Genomic DNA, 20,635 nt, shown 5'->3' with positions numbered 1-20,635 from the left:
CCCACCCCAAACCCCCAGACTCTCCAAGACTTCAGCTTGTATGGGGGTTCGTCTATCTCACCCCACTTTCCTCTGCTCTCCTCTTTCTAGATCTTCTTTTCTCCCATAAGAAGTTACGGGAGAGAAAAAGATCTCTGCCCTTAAGGTCAATCCAGTTCACTTTGCTTTTCTAGTTGGCTGTTCTTTTGTGTCCTTGACCCGTGTATCCAATTGCTTCAGCCAATAACATCCAAGCTCCCCCATTATGAGCTGCCCAGCCAAGGGGGAAGAACGCTCACAGGTTATTCACTTTGTTTTTGTTCCTGTCACGTAATGTTGGTCATCAGCTCATCATCCACAGTCTGAGAGGAAAAGGATACAAAATAAACAAATTTAAAAATCTTTTGGAAATAACATAATAGCTTTGCACTTATCATTTTCGGAAAACCATTGTTGGTATTCAATGTTGAAAATGTCTAAATCATAGGACTTCCCTGGTGGTCCGGTGGCAAAGACTCTGCACACCCAATGCAGAGGGCCTCCGGGTTTGATCCCTGGTCAGGAAACTAGATCCCACATGCTGCAACTAAAAAAAAAAAAGATCCTGCATGCCACAACTGAAGACCCCACATGCTGCAATGAAGACCCGGCACAGATAAAGAAATAAATAAATAGATAAATAAGTAAATAATAAATAAAGTGCTTTAGAAAAAGAAAATGTCTAAATCATAAAAAGATTTCATTGCCTTCAGAAAGCTAGCACATTGTATGAAAAATAGAGTAAAAAAGGAAAAATAAATGATTTTATTTTTGTAATTTACTATGATTACATATGTATTAGAATTCTGTTCCAGCCAATCAGACTATGCTTTTGTACTTGTGTGAGGGTACATCCGAAGGCATAAATACCAAAGGGATAAACTCAGACAAAGGGTGTGAAGGATGGAAGTTGAAGAGAGCGGGCTCTTACTGAACGAGCTCTGGCTCTGGTGCAGGCTGTCCGGGTTCTGTTCTCAGATGTGTCTCCCATTGGCTTATTCTCTTTAAACGCAAGAGCCCTGCTGGGACATCAGGGACATTTCCTCTATCTTCCTTTAGGAACGCTGGGCTGTGTTTGCCAAGAGCTTTGATCACCCCATCTGGCTCCATAGAACAGAGCAGGCAGTTTTCTAGAACCGGGTAGGAGAGAGGCTCTTGCCTGTAGCTCCAGCAGGAAGATAGTGAGACAGAAGAGGTACATGTCCTCTGCCTGCTCTCACTCTGGACAATAAGCCGTAAATTGGGGAACCAAACTGAGTATCCCCTAAGTGCTTTATTTTTATAATATATATATTACATATATAATATATATGTATATATGATTTGAAGTATAGTTGATTTATAAAGTTGTGTTAGTTTCAGGTGTACAGCAAAGTGATTCAGTGATACATACATATGTATCTATTTTTTTTTTCAGATTCTTTTCCCTTATAGGTTATTACAGAGTATTGAATAGAGTTCCCTGTGCTATACAGTAGGTCCTTATTGGTTATCTATTTTATATATAGTAGTGTGTATTCCCCTAAATGTTTTAAAATCACAAAACAGTACTTCCATGAGCCAAGAATTAGCATTGTGAGAAGGCCTAACAGCAGTTGCTTTTTAAGAATCAGAAAGGATAGATACGGGGAAGGGGGCTGGTGCATGAGTTCAGAAAGTCCAGTTAGAAGCCTCATGGCAGTGACAGCAAGCCTGGGAAGGTGGCCACCCATTCGAGAGACACCATTGAAGTTGAAATGGGAGTGTAAATAACCCATTAGAGGGGAAGGACGTTGGGAAGATACGAGTGGTGGTACTGTTCAGAAAAACTCAGAGGAGAAAGGAGGCTGCCTCGTGGCCGCTCTTCTCTCCTCCCCATCATGTGTTGACTTCATTAATATTTTAAGAAGCTCAGGCCTCTCCTAGCCCCGCAGGAGGGCTGAGCCCTGTATAACAGCGGGGCAGAGCCCCTGGGCCTGGAGTCCGGTCTGGCCTGGCTGCCTGCTGTATCCCTGTGTCCTTTTCCATCACCTTCTGTAAAGTCCTTCTGAAGAAGGACAAAGCCAGGGTGTTTGTTCCATCTTCTTTCTGATTTATGTTCATAAACATCCTCTTTGCTTTCCTCAGTACTAAAGACCCTTTCAGGTGTTGTTCAGCCATCATTTCTGTAGTGACTGGAGACACCTGTAGCATGAAGGTCGTGTTGATAGGATAGATCAGACACTGGATTGCTGTCGTCTTCTCTGAGGAACTCGTCTACAGCAGGGGCCCCTCTCCAGGTGCTGGGGGTCTCCATGGAGCCCTGCAGTGTTTGCTTCCCTGAGGGCACCCACTGTGGGCTGGAACCCGGCTGGACCCCCGGGTAGAGGCTGGGGCTCAGCTGGACCCCACATCGTCTGCCATGGGGCTTCCTTCTTTATACTTAACCGGGTATGGCTGGCACGGGCCCCCAAGACCTCCTCACCAAAGATTCCCAGCCTTGACTTAATAGTTTCAACATCCTTCAAGTGACTTCTGACCCTATGTTTTAAATCTAATCTTCCCCTCTTTTCCCGTTTATTAGAAAAAAAAAATTGATCTCCAGATTGTAAGCTCCTTAAAGTTAGAGATGATAAATTTTCCTCTAAATATTTATTGTGAAAAATTTAAAAACTATAGAAAAAGTGCAAGATAAATATAATGAACACCCCTACACTCTTCACCTAGATTCACCAATTGTTACTATTTTGCAACATTTTTCTTTCTCTCTTTATAAAGATACATATACACACATAATATATATTATACATAATATATATACACTGTAGATACATTACATATGTGCATGTGTATGTATACACATGCGCATATATACTTTTTGCCAAAACTATCTGATAGTTGTACACATCATGACACTTTAGCCCTGAATATACACCTCTTATGAACAATGGCATTCTCCTACATAATTGCAATATAATGACAATATTCAAGAATTTAACATTGCTTCAATGTTATGATCTAATACAATGCTTTTGTAGATCTTCTTTTCAGAGATGATGTAATTTTCCCCCTGAATACACTTTTACCTCTTCCTGCTTAACCAACTCAACTCAGGACCTAGCACAACATGACACACACACAGAAGTCCCTAAATAAACATTAGTTGAATGAATGAAGATATGGGTGAAAGGATGGAAAGTCCTTTCGATGTGTCTTCAGACTTCAAAAGGTGCGTGACTGAATACAGTTCATGAACTCCATGTGGGAATCACACGACCTTCAAGCTCTTCTCATTGATCTTGGCAGAAACCCTATACCCAACAGGATATATATTTTGCAACTGTGGCTTTTTGTCCTCAGCTGGGTGATATTTAAGTTACTGGTGCTTAGAGGAACGATCGGGAACTCGGCAAACCTGTTCAAAGTGAAACATGTCAGAATCTCTATTAATCATCCCTCATACATCCTACAAGCACCCAGGCTCCAATATCACTTCCAGCTACTGGGAATGCAAACGAGCATTGTCAAAAAGAAAGCAGGAGGAGGACGGAGCTCTGCATTGTAGGATTTCACAACTGACAGCAAAGAAGGGCACAGCTTCTGCTGTGATGGCATTCATGGTGTCAGAGGTGATCTGTCACAAAGAGGCTTTTGCGGAAATTGACAGCACATTCATTGCCATGGGGCACAGCATTCAGTGAGGCAGACTTTCCCCCCTCATATTTGAGGGAAATTGTCTACTCATATTTGGTATCAAATAGCCCCAGCAGAAAACTCTACTTAAAGAGTGCTCTTTTCACCAGAGGACGGGTCCCAGGCGTGGGGCTGTGCACACAGCAGGTGCCCCAGCCCTGGTTGTCCCCTCTCTTGCTGGCATCTATGGCAGGGTCATCCTAACTATGGTAGTAGGCAGATAGAGTTCATGATCATGCCTACTTTTCATTGGAACTTCAGTTAGCTGAACTTCAAACTCTCTCTCCATTCTGACAGTTTATAATTTTGCTTTTCCCCCCGTATTTCCTATGCATCCTTTTAAGACTGTAGGCATCCCAAGTTCTACACAAAATCTCAGCAGCGAATTATTGTTCATACGTTCTATGGGCGCATCAAAGCAATTATCCTAAAGCATGCTCGAGACAAGGATAGCTGGGTTCTAATTGTATCTAATAGACTTCAGATGAATAGCACTGCACTTCAGAGGCACAGAGTTATGAAGAAAATTCTCTTTTTCATTTTGGTTTCCTTCTCTCCTAACTGATTTGTTTGAAAGACTGAAATTTGCCCCTTGAGGGTGGAGGATGAGTTTGGGAATCCTTCCCCACCTCCCAGGACTCTTCCATCCTGCGCCCAGTTTCCCCGTTCTTTGCTATCTGCCCAGCGCCGCCCACGTGATGTGATGAAAGCTGCACTGTTTCACATCTGGAGCATCTCTTGGTGCACGGCTTAGGGACCCAAGTCCCTCTGGTCTCTTCCAGGAACGAACTGGCTCCCGGACAATTGCCTAGTGTCCAGGCAGGGGCCACTTTCTTTTCAGAGGACATTTGATGTGAAGCGATTACTGTTCATTACATCAGGGGAGGTAATCTGGTAGCTCTGGGCTGGTGCTCCAATTCTATTTGGTTTGTAAACTATAGATTTTCTTTACTGTGTGTTTCCTTTACACAGCTTGTCTTTGTCTAGATTCACAGTATTTCCTCTGACACAATCATCCTTCAAATATTACCCAAAACAGCAGAGGTGGTGGTGGGGTCACATAGAAATACCCAAATCGTTCTATCTTATTATACTAGTGAACACTTTCCTACAGGATACAAAAGACACTGATAAGAATATTAGCGTCTGTTGTTTTGGCAGCAGGGTTACTGTTAAAATAGTGGAATTTAGGGACATATTTTGGTTATTTTATAAACTGCATTACTCTGCCTTTATCTATGAAACCCAATGATAGATTTCTTAAAGGAAGTGATAAAACATTAGTTAGAACAATCACAATCTTGGATAAATAAAAAGGCAACCAATAAAACCGCCGACTACTTGGATGAAAAGAGTATTGTGTTACCCCACTGTGAAGGGACAATATGGAACTTGGATAAAAGCCAGCCAGGGAAGAGAAACTGTTGACAGCATCAGCTGGTGTCTTTATGAAACTCAGTCTTCAGTCACACTGCACTTGGTCACCAATGTCTCCCACATATTTGCTTTAGTGCACCTATGGGGATTTGGGGAGTCACAATGTTGGATTCTGATATATTTTTAAAAATCTGGATTAGAGCCAACTGACTGAACTTGGTTAATTGGGTGAGCTGCAGCATAAACTGTTCACCTGGAATGATGCACTCGTTTTGAGGTTAAGGATGCAGGTGAAACAAATCTTTGCATCCCTGTCCCTGAAGGAAGGGCTGTTCAGTGAGGGGGTGCAGAACCCTGAGCTCAGCCTCCAGGGAGGCGGGTGAGACCACCTCCTAGCTGGGCGACCTTGAGCAAATCAGTCTCTTCAAGGGTCTCTTTCTTCCTGGGTCAGATCAAGTCAACTGGTTCAGAGGGCTGGAAGAGAAAAGCAAATGAGACTGTGTCTGTGAAGTTCTTAGCGCAGTGGCTGGGACACACGTGCTTGATACATGATTGCTATGAGTACTACTAACTCTAACCAGATGTTGCTGTTGTTTTAAAAGAAGAGATACACTCACAAAGGTATGTTTAAGGCTTCCCTGGTGGCGCAGAGGTTAAGAATCTGCCTGCCAATGCAAGGGACACAGGTTCGAGCCCTGGCCTGGGAAGATCCCACATGCCGTGGAGCAACTAAGCCCGTGCGCCACAACTACTGAGCCTGCACTCTAGAGCCCGCAAGCCACAACTACTGAGCCCACGTGCCACAACTACTGAAGCCTGCACGCCTAGAGCCCATGCTCCACAACAAGAGAAGCCACCACAATGAGAAGCCCGCGCACCGCAACGAAGAGTAGCCCCTGCTCACCGCAACTAGAGAAAAGCCTGCACGCAGCAACGAAGACCCAACACAGCCAAAAAATAAATTTATTAAAAAAAAAAAAAAGGCATGTTTAGATTTTCCATCTTAAAAAAAGAACGAAAGAACCAGGGAAGGTCTCAATGTCTCCTTCCTCAAAGTGAAGATACATTTCCTTGTTCTGTGATCTCTGTGCAGTTAGAATGCAGGACAAGACTTAAGATATACAGGTATTTATTTTCCTATTCAGGGAAAAATGTACTCATTTACCCAAGTAAGTTTACCCGTTCATTCAAGACATTTACTAACTCCTAGTAGGTGACAGGTATGAACATACTATTAATGAGATAATTTTTTTTTTCTCAGAAAGATATTTCCTATATTTCTAATCAAGGGATTTTCTTTTAACATTTATTTGTGTCTTGCAAATTTCCATGATACCTTCTGCTGGAAAAACCTACCTCATATTTGAAAGCAAAGTCTATGTCGCTGTACTAATTTTATGTCAAGTCCGAATTATAGCAAACCTGGTGTCTGTGAATGCCCTTAAAAGGTTTATATGGTGGCAAATGTTATGCCAGCACTCATTCAGTTGTGAGCAATTGTCTTTTTTAAGGTGGAGAATTCTAGAATGTTTACCTTTGACCTTGGCCTTCTGTGGATTTGTGCATCTTTGTCTGCCACCCTTGGGCTTGTGTTCCTGGGCTCCGGGCTGCAAAGTGCTCTCCTTTGCATCCGAGGCTCCTGCAAAGTGCCAGGTAGACAGTGGGTTGAAGCAAAGCTGAATTAAGGAAATAAAGAAGAAGGAAAAGTGAGAAGGGAACAGAGAGATGGTGTATAAGAGGAGGAGGGTGGGCGGAGAGAATTTTACCCACGTGGTTGGCTATTGGACAAGTTGATACATTAGAGACAATACAAAATGTAGTGCATGTAAGGGATATTTCTCCTTTCATGGATTCCAGAGGGAGAAGAAGTCAAAAGGAACAGGTCAGAGATGCCCAAGTCAGAAGGGGGATGGGGCAAAAGTGCGTTTGTCCAGCAAGAAGCTGGCAGGGCCCCTTCTAAGGGGGCCCTTAGAAGGTGACATTGTCCAACTGGAAATAGGGGAGCGACCGAGGCATCACTGCTTACACCTGGTTCAATCTCCAGTCCAGAGAATACGGCAAAGTGGACTGAGTCACTGATGTAACCCTTAAAGTTTCCTTACGAGGGGATGGCCATTCTGGAGACCAATGGACTTCTCAATAAGTCCAATGTAATCAGTTTTTCTTCCAGGGCTAAAACAAATGACTGTTTCTCAGGCTGAGGACCAGCTGAAGCAGCTGATTTGTGTTATTTGGGCTGTGTTGTTTAAAAATAATACAATATAATCACACTCATGTGGAGGCCGGAAACAAGAACAGAAGGAGGGCCAGATTCACCGCTGCTCTCCTCCACACCCACACCTTCTGAGCGCAGGGGCAGATGTAACTGTCTGCACTGTGTATCCTTTTGTCTTGTCTTTTCATGCTTCTTAGCCAAGTGTAAAGAGTCAATTTGGTGTCAGTTAAAAGCACACATGGTATTAAACTGATAAGAACAGATACTACACTTGATCTTAGCCAAAAGGCCGAAAAAGTAAAAAAAAAGAAAAAAACACACACATGGTAGAACTCCACTGTACTAGTCATCTGCTGATGACCCACCAGGAGAACCTTGGGAGCCAAGTCTGGGCTTATGTCCAAAGAAGAACCCTTGCTCACCCCAGCTAACTGAGGTTTTATATCAACATTTCAAATGGAATGGGAGCCATAACTCTTTAAGAAGGGGTACTGACAACAGGAAATTAAATTCTGTAGGTATTTGCCAAGGATGTAAAATGTGATGCACGTTTAAATAACAGAAACTGCAATCCAGTTGGTACCGGGAAAATAATGTAGAAAAACGGTCATGTGGCTGAATTTTGTGCCTGAGACATCATTTTGTACCTGGAATCGTGATTTGCTATAAAAATTCTGAAGTATCTGACAGGATGCTTTGAATTACACAGGTAATATACAGTGTCTTCTCGTTTGCAGAAAACCTTAATAGCGATTAGAAACTTCCCAGATGTGACAGGGTTGAGAATCGAAAAGCTTGGGTGGGAAAGCAGAAACCCAGATTTGTTGTTTTGTTTTGGAGAAATTGAGCTTCAATTTTAGGTGAATTCGAGCCTTCTTGACAGGGACCAGACATTACAGCCCCTATTCGTCCACAGGCAGTGGTGCGGGGCAAGCTTTTCCTGAATTGCCTTAAGTGTATATTTGCCATCTCTCCTGCGGCTCAGAGCCGTTCACAATTCACTCCCAGAATACCCTGGGACTTTCTCCAAAAATGGTCACTCCAGAGCACATGTTCGCACAGTAATCACACTGCTGTCAACCAGGTGATGTCAGCCAGACAGGAAAACAGTCTGTAGCCGTGAATCTCAGTAAAACCCTCTCCTGTGTGGACACACAGGGAATTTGAAAGGAAGACGTATCAGTGAGATGACATCACCTCAACACACAAGACTGCGGGGACGCGGTGGGCCAGGGGTCCTCAGGGGGGAGTGGTTTGCTCTCCGGGGACATTGGCAATGTCTGGAGACATCTGGGGTTGGTACCACAGGGGCGGGGGGTGTGACAGGGAGGTGTACACTGCGGGCATCTCGGTGGCCAGAGGCCAGGGACCCTGCTGAACGTCCTGCCGTGCTCAGGCCAGCCCCGCAACTGGGAGTTATCCAGCCCCGAAGGTCAGCAGTGCTGAGGCTGAGAAACCCTGTGTCAGAGCAGAGACAAGGCGCTTCAGTTCACAGGACCGCTGTGCCCACAGGGAGTCTGTGTGAATATTTAAACACAGTCACCTTGCGAGCTGGGACGTGGCTTTAGAAAGCTGCTCCTGCCTGGCCCTGTGAGCCAGTACATCCAATCTCACCTGTCTCACGTGAAGCACCAGCTGGGCAGGCACCGGAGATGCTTCCAGGGTAAATCTGCAGAGGTGGTGGCCTCCGGCTTGTGAACAGATCCATGCGTGGTGACCAAGGGGCAGAACGGGGACCGGAGCTTTTCTCTCTGTGATCTCGTGATTCCAGAAATTACTGAGCCGGGGCTGCCACGCTTGTCATTTGCTTTCAGACCATGGAACACACTTCTTTTCACAACTGTCTTGAATAGTCACGAAATCTAGTTGTATTTTCACAATACGGTGAGGAAGGTGTGACAGTGATTATTGTCTGCATTTCACAGATGAAAAACCACGAAGGAGTTAACGGACCTGCCTGAGTTAAGAGTTGGGCAAGGCCAGTCACAACTACTGCTGGTACAAACAGGAACGATTTGTTTGGCACTTACTGCGGGCAGACAGTGTGCTGAACACAGCGTGTGTGTCTCATTTCATCCCCTTCCCTCCGCCCCCTCCTCACTGGGACTTGGCTGAGGGCCTGCGGTCCGGCTTCACAGCAGGGGACTGGCCCACCTGGGGCGTGAGCCCGTTTCCACTCCTTCCATTGCTGCCCCCCACCCCGCTCCGATGTGGGTACAGGTTCTCAGATTGCAACTAGGAAGAAGGCTCAATGAATCATAGGAAAGAACTTTTTTATTTAAATGGGATTAACACTTAAATCATAGAAATGGTTTGATCTCCATTACAATTTTTTTGTTTCAAAACATACTCTCCCATTCATTTTTACTACATCGTGTAAAGCACTGAATCCAATTCATGCATTCACTCGCTCACTCATGAGCCATTAAGCGCCTGTTGTGTACCAAGGAAGGTTCTAGGCCATGGGGGGAGGCGGGGTGGTAATTAGGATTGCGGACTCTTAGCTCTTGTCTTCAGTGTGGTCACAACCTAGTGTGGGAGGTGGAGAGCCACATTATAAGACACACACACACACACAAGAGAAGTGTGACGTGCTGGGACATTTCAGAGACAGGGAAGAAAAGAGCCTGGTTGAGTCTTGACGGGGACCGTTTGCCTGGAGCCTATAGCGTGTGGGAGTGTTAGAAGGAGACGGGCCCGGAGCCACTGGAGGAGTGCGGTTCACCTTCTCCAGCAGGTGAGGTGCTGTTTCGGCTTCCTCATCTGTGTGGACTCTGTCAGTGATGTCTGTACCTTCCACCCACGGGTCATCCTTGTCACTCACGGCTATTTGGTTACCAAGGCCTGCCTTCCCCCCACCCGCCCCCGCAAATGGCTGCCACATTGGATGGCCTGGGGTAAATTACTTCCCTCTGTGAAATCGTTTCTCCTCTTCTATAAAGTGGGAGTAATAAAAGTGGTATGTAGGGACTTCCCTGGTGGCACAGTGGTTTAGAATCCACCTGCCAATGCAGGGGACACGGGTTCGATCCCTGGTCGGGGAGCTAAGATCCCACATGCCGCAGGGCAACTAAGCCCTTGCGCCACAACTACTGAGCCCGTGCGCTCCGGAGCCCACGAGCCACAACTAGAGAGAAGCCCGTGCTCCGCAATGAAGAGCCTGCGTGCCGCAACTAAGACCCAACGCAGCCAAAAATAAATAAATAAATATTAAACAAATAAAAGCTACTATACTCCAATAAAAGTTAACTTAAAAAAGCCTCTTTAAAAAAAGTGGTATGTATACGATAGATGTGAGGATTAAATTGGACGCTTAGACACAGGAACCCGGACTTTTGGGGTGTGGAGATGGCCGCTCTGTTCCCAGTGGCCCCCTCTTTGCCTTCTCTCCATCCCCTCACCTCCTTTCTTTAGGCACCTAACGTCACACTGGACACCCTGGAGGCCCTCCTGGTTTGTTTCTTCTCTGCCAATCTCTCCTCTTTCCAAACATTTCTGCCACTAGTCTCTGGTAGGAACCCATTCTTTCTTCCAGGGAGTTTAAGTAAGTAAGGTTGTTGGACTAGAAATAATTTATTAACTCAATTGTTTATGAACTCATTGTTTTTCCAACTCATTAAAGGTGGCTTTAAAAACTTGATCTTAGAGTCCCGAATCAAGTGTTTTTTTGCTGCAATTGGGGAAGAACTTTTGCTATTTGCATCCATCCATTCATTTGCACATGTGTAGGCAGAGTAATGATGTTGCCTTATTAAAGAACTCCAGCCACCCAAACTATAGAACATTAAACAATATATCTAGATCACGTGTTTTCTTCTCAATCAGTTAATTAAAGCCAAACTATATTTTTCTCGTTCCTCATGGGTAAAGACATGTTGTTCTCACTTCAACCATGTGGGTGTCCCCAGTTTTTACCCTGAACACGCACGGATTAGCAGAGAAAGTTAGGAGACGCAAGATTTCTATTTCTTTTGAATTTGTATTGTTAAATCCGGAAATCTTTTTAAAGGTAACGGCTGAACGCTGAAAAGCTGAAAATTGCTTTAATTTACAGCAGGAGACCAGGCTCACTTGAAATTTCCATGGGTTTGATGAAAGGAAAAGATCGCATTTGAATACTTATCCCTGAGACCAGAAATGGATATAAAATGCAATTAATCGATCGGCTAATTGTTCTTCCTTGTGTGAAGAGCTGGTTAGTGTTTACCGCCCCCCATGGCTGTTCTGTGGAACCGAACCAAACCTGGGTCCAAAGCCTTCTGTGCTTTCCTCCCTCCCTCCTGGGCGTGGAGGAAGGTCGGGGGAGGGGGAGGGGAGCTGCCCGCTTCCGTCAGCATCCAGCAGCCACTCTGCTCTCCGGCTTCCCCGGGGTCTCTCCCAGGCTATCCGGGGGCCACCTGCTAACATGCACTGTCCCTTGGGCAGCCGTAGCTCGGGCACGGTCTCTGCCCGGGTCTGCCCTGGCTTGGGCGGCAGGATGGGTTCAAAGGCACACTACACTGCTTTTCTTAGAAGGAGGCTCTATGAACAGCACAAAGGACAGGCGTTATAGAGGCCTCCTGGCCAGCCCTCTTGCTCTAAGAGTCCTGTGTGAATCGTGTCTTCTCTCTTCCAGAACCTTCACTCATAACTCTCTATTTTCCACTTCTCCCTAGGTGCTGGCTCCTGAGGTCACAATCCCATCTTAAAACGAACACCTCAGCTTGACCCTTATCTGTCCCCCTGCCACCAAGTCCCTCAAGAGATCAAGGTCATATTTGCTCTGTCTACTTTTCCATCCTCCATTTATTCTTTTTTGGTAACAGCTTTATTGAGATGTAATTCACATATCATGCAATTCACCCATCCAGGTGTATGATTCAACGGCTTTAGTATATTCATAGAGTTATGGCATCCGTCACCCAAATCAACTTTACAACATTTCCATCACCCCATGAAGAAACACTGTGCCCGTTAGCAATGGTTCCCCATTCCCTCCCCAAACCCAGCTCTGCTTTCCATCTCTGTGGATTTGCCCCTTCTGGATGTTTCCTATAAAAGGAATCACACAATATGTGGTCTTTTGTGTCTGACTTATTTCCTTTGGCGTGATGTTCTCAAGGTTCATCCATGTTGTAATATGTTACAGTGTTTCATTCCTTTTTATGAACAAATAACCTTCCATTCTGTGGACAGACCATATCTTATCCATAAGAGCAAAAGTTCCTTCCTTTTGCTCTTATGGATAAAGCTGCTCTGAACATTCCTGTACGAGGTCTTGTCTGGATAAATGCTTTTATTTCTCTGGGGTGTGGTTGGTCACCTTCCCCTGAGGCATGTGGCTGAAAGGCGGAGTGGATAACCTAACAAGATCAAGGTCTCTCGGGAAAAAGAGGGAGCATAGATGCTGGGTGAGTAGCCAGTAGTGGCCACTATAATCTTTCTTCTTCTTATAAGGATTAAGCTTCATGAGCCTGCCCGTACGTTCCACCCGTGAGTCATGTTCTCTATCAAGTTTAGAAAGCATCCTTCAATTTCTAGTTAAGTGTTGTTCATTAATAATGAACATTTATCAAATGTCTTTTGCCATCAAAGGAGATTATTTTGTTATAGTGTGAAATGCTAAACTTATAGATTTCTCAATACTAATATATCATTAAATGAATGGGATTAAAACTTGCTTGGTTGTAGTGGGCAGTTCTCTTAATACATTGTTAAAACGGTCTTTAGAGTTCTTGATTTAAAGTGCTCACATCTAAGTTGCAATATGTATGTAGGGATTCAGTTCTCTAGACCATATGCAGATAGTTTAGCTCATGCACACATGGTAAGTACAACTAGTGAGTATTAATGCAGAGATGTTGCAAGGCAGCCTGGAAAGGAAATTCAGCAATTGAAGGAGGTTTTGTGGCCTGAAAGTCTACATAGAATTGTCCAGTCAAAGCAGAGGCCAGGAAGCCCTCGGTGCCATTATCCGGTCTGCAGGGAGACCCTCCACACCTCTGTCTGGGACATGGTTAACTCACAAATCAGACCAATTTGGACACATTCAAGCCAACAGATGGAGGTTCAATTTTAACAGAACCTTTAACATGGTCGACCTCTGTACCGTTAGGGTCTCCCCATGTGGGCATCACAGCATGGATGTGTGATGCCCACATGGGGCACAAGAACCCCAGTAAGAACCCCCAGTACGCTCTCCACAAGAACCCCAGTAAGAACCCCCAGTACATATGCACTAGCCAGTCTGGTCCCTGGTCTTAGATTTCTGGTGGGCTTCTCCCTTTAAGTAACGACTTTTGTTTTTTCTATGAATACGATGCCTTCTTGTTATAAAACATTCAACTACTATAGAAAAGCACAAAAAAGAAGAGAAAAATCACCCCAAATCTCACTACCCACAAATGCCAGCACTGCTTTTGGTTTAAGCCTCATTCCAGCCATCAATCTCTGGGAAACATACAGATGGAAGGGTCAGCAGATGTGGATATAAATGCAAATACATATGATTTCATTGTATAAAAAGTGAGTCATACTAGACATGCTCTTCTCTTGTTAAGTAGTAATTGTCATTTCATGTGAAGCTGACAGAAGAAAAAGAAAATGCAGTGAAACTGAATGGACTGCTAAACTTATATATAAATATTCCTTCAGAAGATATATTAGTTCCCAAAGTTGCCTCCAATGTTGAGGAATTACAATCACCGCGGAGAGGTCAAGACTGTATTTTTTGACATATTTTTCAATGTTGGACAATCTGGGTTGACTTTGCTTGAAAAACCAGGTGAGAAGCTCTCATACATCTTCCGATCTCCCCTGCCCAAGCTCCTAACTTTTTTCCTTATGTGCTATAAACATGATTCCCTGGGGGCTGCTTGTTTGCTTTTTCTTACTCTTTCCTCTGAATTGACCCGATGGGAACCAAAGCTCACAGCCTGGCCTTCAGCCATGGCGCCTCCCTTATCACTTAAATCACATTTTCGCTTCTGCTCAGATCACTTATTTGGAAGGAGAAAGTTTAATCTAAAATATTGTGTAACAATTAGAGATGCACATCTCATCTTTTACAGACAGGTTAACATGAACGTGGCCTCTCTTAGTCATTTCTTTACCATCTTAAGGTGTCATCTAAAATTATTATTTTGAAGAGTCTATTTATTAAAAATGACTTCTCAGTAGCACAGAGAGCCACATAAAACAGGTCTAGGAGGTCTCTCCTGAGATTGGACTGGCCTTTCCACAGTGTGTCAGAGGCAGAAAGGTGCACAGGAACCATTCCTTTGCTGCCACCAAAGCCACATGCAGACGTGGTCCTGCTCCTGTGTCCTGTCTCCTGGCTGAAGGGACACCAGCCTCACAGCCACTCAGGACAACCTTGGGTTTACCCGAGAGCTCTCTCTGTCTCACTTGTCACATTTAACTGATTACCAAATCCCATACTTTTTTGGGGGGAATAATTTTAGATTTACAGAAAAGTGGCAAAGATGTAGAGAGCATCCCTTTATATTTGCCCAGCTTTCCCTAATTTTAGCAGCTTACATAACCACAGCACAATTATCCCAACGGAGGCATGAACATTTGGTATAATACTACGAAGTGAACTACAGACTTGATTTAGATTTCATTGGTTTTTCACTCATGTCGTGTTTCTGCTCCTGGGTCCACTGAGGCGGAGACTTCAGGGCCTAAGTACGTATGTACTGAAGACTTCCTTGTCCTGGTCAGCACGTTGCCTTCACTCCGGCCCTCAGCTCCCCTCGTGTCCACTCTGGGGAAAGCCTTTGAAATGACCCCCTTTCTCCAGTCTCACTCCCCTTCAGCCATTCCTTACAGAATGATCTTTCATAAATGCAGATTTGATAGTGGGCCTTCCTTCTCAAGTTCCCTCAAAGTTTTCCCTTCATGCATGAGATGGAGTTGAGGCTTTCTAGCAGGGCCACGTCTGGATCTGCTTCTCCAGCCTCATTTCCCTTAATTTCTCCCAATTCAGGACCCACGCAGGAAGGCCCCTGTGCTCTCTGTGGCCGCCGGCTCACAGCCTTGGGGCCTAACGCTGGCCATCCGCCCGCTCTCACTCATCGTTTTCAACCTGCCCCTGGGAAGTTTCCCCTCATCCTTCCCCTCGCCAAGCCTGGACCTAGCACAGCTTCTGTTAGGGTGCTGACCAAACTGCTTTGTGGTCGCACATCTGTCTCCTCTGATGGTTTGTCAGAGTCTTTTGGGTTTTTTTCGGCCGCACCGCAGCTTGTTTGGGATCTTAGTTCCCTGACCAGGGATTGAACCCGGGCCCTCGGCAGTGAGAACACAGAGTCCTGACCACGAACCCCCAGGGAATTCCCTGTCAGTCTTGAGCAGAGGAAATTTGTCTTTATTTCTGTAGCCCTGACACCCAACATATTTAGTGTTCAGTAATTGTTTGTTGAAGACATAGAAAACAAACTTATGCTTACCAAAGGGGTCAGGGGGGGGATAAATTAGGAGTTTGGGATTGATAGCTACACACTACTATATATAAAATAGACAAACAACAAGGACTTACCATATAACACAGGGAACTATACTCAATATCTTGTAATAACCTATAGTGGAAAAGAATCTGTAAAAGAATGTGTGTGTGTGTGTGTGTGTGTGTGTATAACTAATTCACTTTTCTGTACACCTGAAACTAACACAATGTTGTAAATCAACTATATTTCAGGGAAGCAGGCTGGAGCCAGTGGTGACTCAACTGTGGTTGATGCAGAGAACTCGTGTGAAATCATGAAATTGGAATGTCTCCATGACAAATGGCCCTGAAAATAAAGCCAGCTGCTAATGCAGAGAGGTATTTCAGAATTCAAAGATTTTCAAATACCACGTGATGGGTCCCTGGTGAGAGTCAAGGGCTTCCTATGGTATTAGCTGATCCTCTTCCAAGTGGGACAAACTCCTTGGGAGACGTCAGTATCGGTTGGTTTGGCTTGAGGGAGGATCAGGGGAAATTTCAGGCGGGGGTAGGAGCGTCAAGCAGTGACAGTAGCCAAGGCTGCTGGGCCTGCTCGAGGCCCGTTCCTGGGTGCTGCTCCCCTGGGGCCAGGCTCCCCAAGGTGTGGTCCACGGCAGGGAGACCAACTCATTGTTCTTCGCCCAGGATGGCCTCAGTTTCTGAACTGACAGTCCGTGTGCAGGAGCCCCCTCTGTCCTGGGCTCAGTGGGAAGGTTGGTCATCCCCACAAGAGGCAGAGAAGATGCTCATGAGAAACTCAGAAGGGTCGTGTTCATGGGGGGCTGGAAGCTGAGTCCCATCTTCCCAGAGACTCCACCCAACTCATTTTTCTCCCACTCTCCCTTGTCCAAATCCATTTGGCAACACTCCTTTGAAAGAAGCAGAAGAGTGTTTTTAAATGTTTCATTATCATTTGTGTAAAGTTCAGGTAATGCAAGGACTGAATTATTGATTGGAAAATCTTCATTTCTTGGCTGCATGCAATCTGGGCAGCTTAAACTGTCACGGGAAATTAAAAACTGTTTTTCATTATAAAGTGATATTTTCACACTGCCAAGAAATGTGGAAAGTAGAGACAACTGAAAGTTCACGTATAATTTTATCACCATAGCAAACTGCATTTTAATGTATGTTCTTCAATCACTTTTTCTTAGACTTAATTTTTTAAAAATAATTGCAATTACAGCATACGTACAATTTTGGTAAACTCCTTTTTACTCCCCATTACATTATAAACATTTTTTCATGCTGCACCATAGTTTTCATACCCAAACTGTTTAATGACTATATGAAAAACACTTTTGAATTAGATCGGGAAATTTCAAAGACATACTTATTAACTTAATGAGCGTACAGTTGATCATAATGAAGTCCTGAAAAATTGTCATTTTAGAAATCTATTGACATGGGAAGATGCTCATCTTATGTTTTTAAGTAGAAATAAGTAAGATGCGAGATAATTATTTCTAAATGGTGGTTTTAATTTTTCCTTTTTGCTTTTTTTACTTTCTGGAATGTGATAATGAAATAATTACTTTGTAATAAAAACACAAGGAACACTTTCCAGGGAAAAAAATACTGAGAGATTTGATGCTTAATAGCATCTCACAAAAATGCCATTGAAGTCACTCTGAGTTTGGAATTAAGAAGCCAAGAATTATGGATAAAACAAATTATCTATAGAAAGGAAAAACTGCAGAGTTTGTCTTTGCTAGTACAGTTGGAGAGTTTTCAAGAACAGCCAATGTACAGGTGAGGTCACCCGGGCACTGGAGGGGAGGAGGGTTCAAGGGGAGAACCCTTTGAGTGCGATTCTCAGGGACTCCAAGCTAAGGATACCTGATCTGAGACCAGGGATTTCCGTCCTGCGTCATATGTGCCTTTGTAATGGAAATTGATCGTCTGCCCAGGGGACACTGGTCATGCAGCTGAGTCACTTAGCTCTGAGTCTAGGCTCTACAAGTTAGCTTTACACCGTGGTTTGATTTTCAAGTAGATTTGCTCAGAACTCCAAAATGCAATTCCCTAGTTATGGAGCCTGGAATGTGGCAGGCCCGGCACTAGGTATTGTGGATACAAAGGCGAGTACTGTAGTTATGTTCTCCTTATCTGCTCCCGGGGGGTAGAGATAAGTAAATAAGTGATTAAAGTTTCACACGCTAAATGCTATTATGAAATATAAATATGAATAAATTATAATAAATATGAATAAATATAAAAAAGAAATATTTCGTTCCTGGCCCATGGTTCCTAAAACCTTTGGAATCTCTGGAGTGATGTGTATGCTTATGAGATGACTGTGGTGGGACCCTAGGTAGCTTCAGGATGGGGGCTGCCTGCCAGGAAAGCCAAGGCACAATTAGAGGGTTGGAAATTTTAGGCCTAAGCCCTGACATCGAAGGACGGGAGAGGGGGAGGGGAAGGAGGTTAGGTGAATTACTAATGGCCAACGATGTAACCAATCGTGTCTACTTAAGGAAACTTGCATTAAAAAACCCTAAGCAACTGTGTTCAGAGAGCCTCCCAGCTGGCGAACACGTTGGGGTACGGGGAGGGTGAGACACCCACAGAGAGTGTGGACGCTTGGCACACCCCTCCCCATCCCATCCCTGCCCTATGCAGCTCTTCCATTGGCTGTTCTTGAATCTGACTTCTTTATAACAAACCGGTAACAGTGAATAAAGCACTTCCCTGAGTTCTGTGAGCCATTCCAGGGTAATATTGAACTTGAGGGGTTGGGTCATAGAAACCCCCGATTTACAGCCCGTCGGTCAGAAGTACAGGTGGCAACCTGGGACCTGTGACTGGTGTCTGAGGCGGGGGTGGTCTTGAGGGGCTGAGCCCTCAACCTGTGGATTCTGACCCGTACTCCGGGTAGGTGGTGTCAGACGGAATTGACTCGTAGGATACCCAGTGGCGTCGGGAGGACTTTGCTGGTGTTGGGAAAAAACACCACACGACTATGACTCGGGAAGTAGTGCAGCTCTGAGAACACAGAGGAAGGGGCCTTAATGCAGACTAGGGTGGCTGGAGAAGGGTTCCTGGAGAAGTGGATTAAACGGAGACCTAAGGGTGGCCAGGCAAAGGGGGAAGACGGGGTTGTAAAGAAAAGATTCCGGGCAGATGGACAATCTCAGGAGAACCTTGGGAGGTGCGCTTCTCTTTGCAAATATAAACTGTACACGGACCCTGTAGCTTCCATGCTCATTCTCTGATGAGCTACATTAGTGTGAGTCTATCTTCTTGGGTCCCAACACCTCTCAACACAGTGACAAAGCTGATTCTCTCGGCCTACGCATCAGAGGGTGAGATCAGGGAACACCAGGGTCCCACTGAGACAGTGTCACCAATGTGAGCGCCAAATGGATCTTCCCAGAAAATACTCTCTGCCTTGTTTTGCATGATTATTCAAACTGCAGTGAAAGTTCTTAAATATTTGTGGTTGGACAGTTTATCAGTGGGTAATCTGAAGACAGGCCCAGTGTTGTTTTGAAATAGGGTTGTCTTTTCAAACCTGACATAGATACTCTCCGTGGTGTCAGAAGTGGCCTGGCGAGGGTAACGGGGGCGGGACGCACGCGCCAGTGATGTTCGCTTCCCCGCTCTCGGCTGTTCCTTCTGAGTAGGGAGCCACGGCTGCACTTATTCATCTCCACTCACGGTGTCAGCTCTTTACTGTACACCCTGGGGATTCTGCATAACAGCTGCATCTTGTCCCTTCAAGCCTTTCAAACACAGCTGGCAACTTGCCTTTGCAGGAAAATTTCTGGGACCGTGGAGAAGCTGATCCAACACGCCGAAACCCACCGCGACTCCGTCACCCACCTCTTCCACGAAATCACGAACTCTGTGAAGGGACACACACACCTTCCCGGCACCTGCAATTAGTCTGCATTCGTTCTGTGCTTTTTGTTAGTTTGTTCGGGGCTCTCCACTGACTAGTTCATCTATTAATAATAAGGAACACTTACTGAATGTTTCCTGGGTGCAAGGCGCTGTCTTAAGGGCTTTATGTGAAATCAATTCATGTAGTGCTCATACCAGCCCCACGAGGTAGCTGCTGCTACTGTCCCCAGGGTTCACACCCAGGGGGGCAGTGGAGTCGCTCGCTCAACTGCTTTCTCTGCCTTCGTTTCTAGAAACGTGGTGTTTCCTCAGAGCATTTCCTGGGGTGTTTGGCACCAAGGGGGCCTCGGGGTGTGCCGCTTGCCCCAGATATGTAGAGGAGCTCTCCAAGAACGCTCCATCCACATCACTGAGACACGGACACCTTGTAAAGTGAACAATGCACAGCCACCAACACGGAGCCGAAGAAGCGCAGAGTCAACATGCCCGCGCTGAGAGCAACGCAAAGTCACCCAACGTTTCTGAGGTGACATGACAGAGAAAGTCCCGTGGTCTTTCCCAACACAAACTTCTGTTTTAAACATTTATTAGAAAAGTTTGCTCAGAAGGCAGGAAAGTAACTGTTAGATTTTTAAGTGATGGTTTGCTTTTCAGAGCCCTGTCAAAACTTTGAAAAAATTTTATTGAAATATAGTTGATTGACAATGGTTGTGTTAATTTCTGCTGTACAGCAAAGTGACTCAGTTATACATATATATTCTTTTCCATTATGGTTTATCACAGGATACTGAATATAGTTCCCTGTGCTCTACAGTAGGACCTTGTTGTTTATCCATCCTGTATATACTAGTTTGCATCTGCTAACCCCAAACTCCCAATCCTTACCTCCCCTACCCCCCTCCCCCTTGTAGAGCCCTTTTAAATTTTGATAGCACTGGAGAAACTACCTAGTTTTAAAACAGCCAGGGTTCATCTGGAGCTCAGAATAGAGACACGATGGCCACGGCCTCACCAGGTAATCCCTTCGGGCCACGAGTGACACGTCCTGGGCTTCCCTCCCACGC

At 45.0% G+C, this 20,635-nt stretch overlaps 1 protein-coding gene and 1 pseudogene across 1 annotated transcript in view; both read right to left on the bottom strand.

The window, feature by feature from the left end:
- Window positions 1–288: 288 nt before the first annotated feature.
- PRKN (parkin RBR E3 ubiquitin protein ligase) overlaps window positions 289–20,635 on the bottom strand; it is a 1,292,350-nt gene continuing 1,272,003 nt past the window's right edge. Inside the window, exons 13-14 of the mRNA XM_036871110.1 lie at window positions 6,581–6,722; window positions 289–341 (exon numbers count right to left, since the gene is read on the bottom strand). Coding sequence (XP_036727005.1) covers window positions 323–341; window positions 6,581–6,722 — 161 coding nt within the window. The 3' untranslated portion in view covers window positions 289–322. The remainder of the gene's footprint in view (window positions 342–6,580; window positions 6,723–20,635) is intronic.
- LOC118905583 lies at window positions 7,467–7,562 on the bottom strand (annotated as a pseudogene).

This window comes from Balaenoptera musculus, chromosome 12 (assembly GCF_009873245.2).
Source record: "Balaenoptera musculus isolate JJ_BM4_2016_0621 chromosome 12, mBalMus1.pri.v3, whole genome shotgun sequence".
Lineage (NCBI taxonomy): Eukaryota > Metazoa > Chordata > Mammalia > Artiodactyla > Balaenopteridae > Balaenoptera > Balaenoptera musculus.
This window is presented reverse-complemented; position numbering and strand designations above follow the sequence as displayed.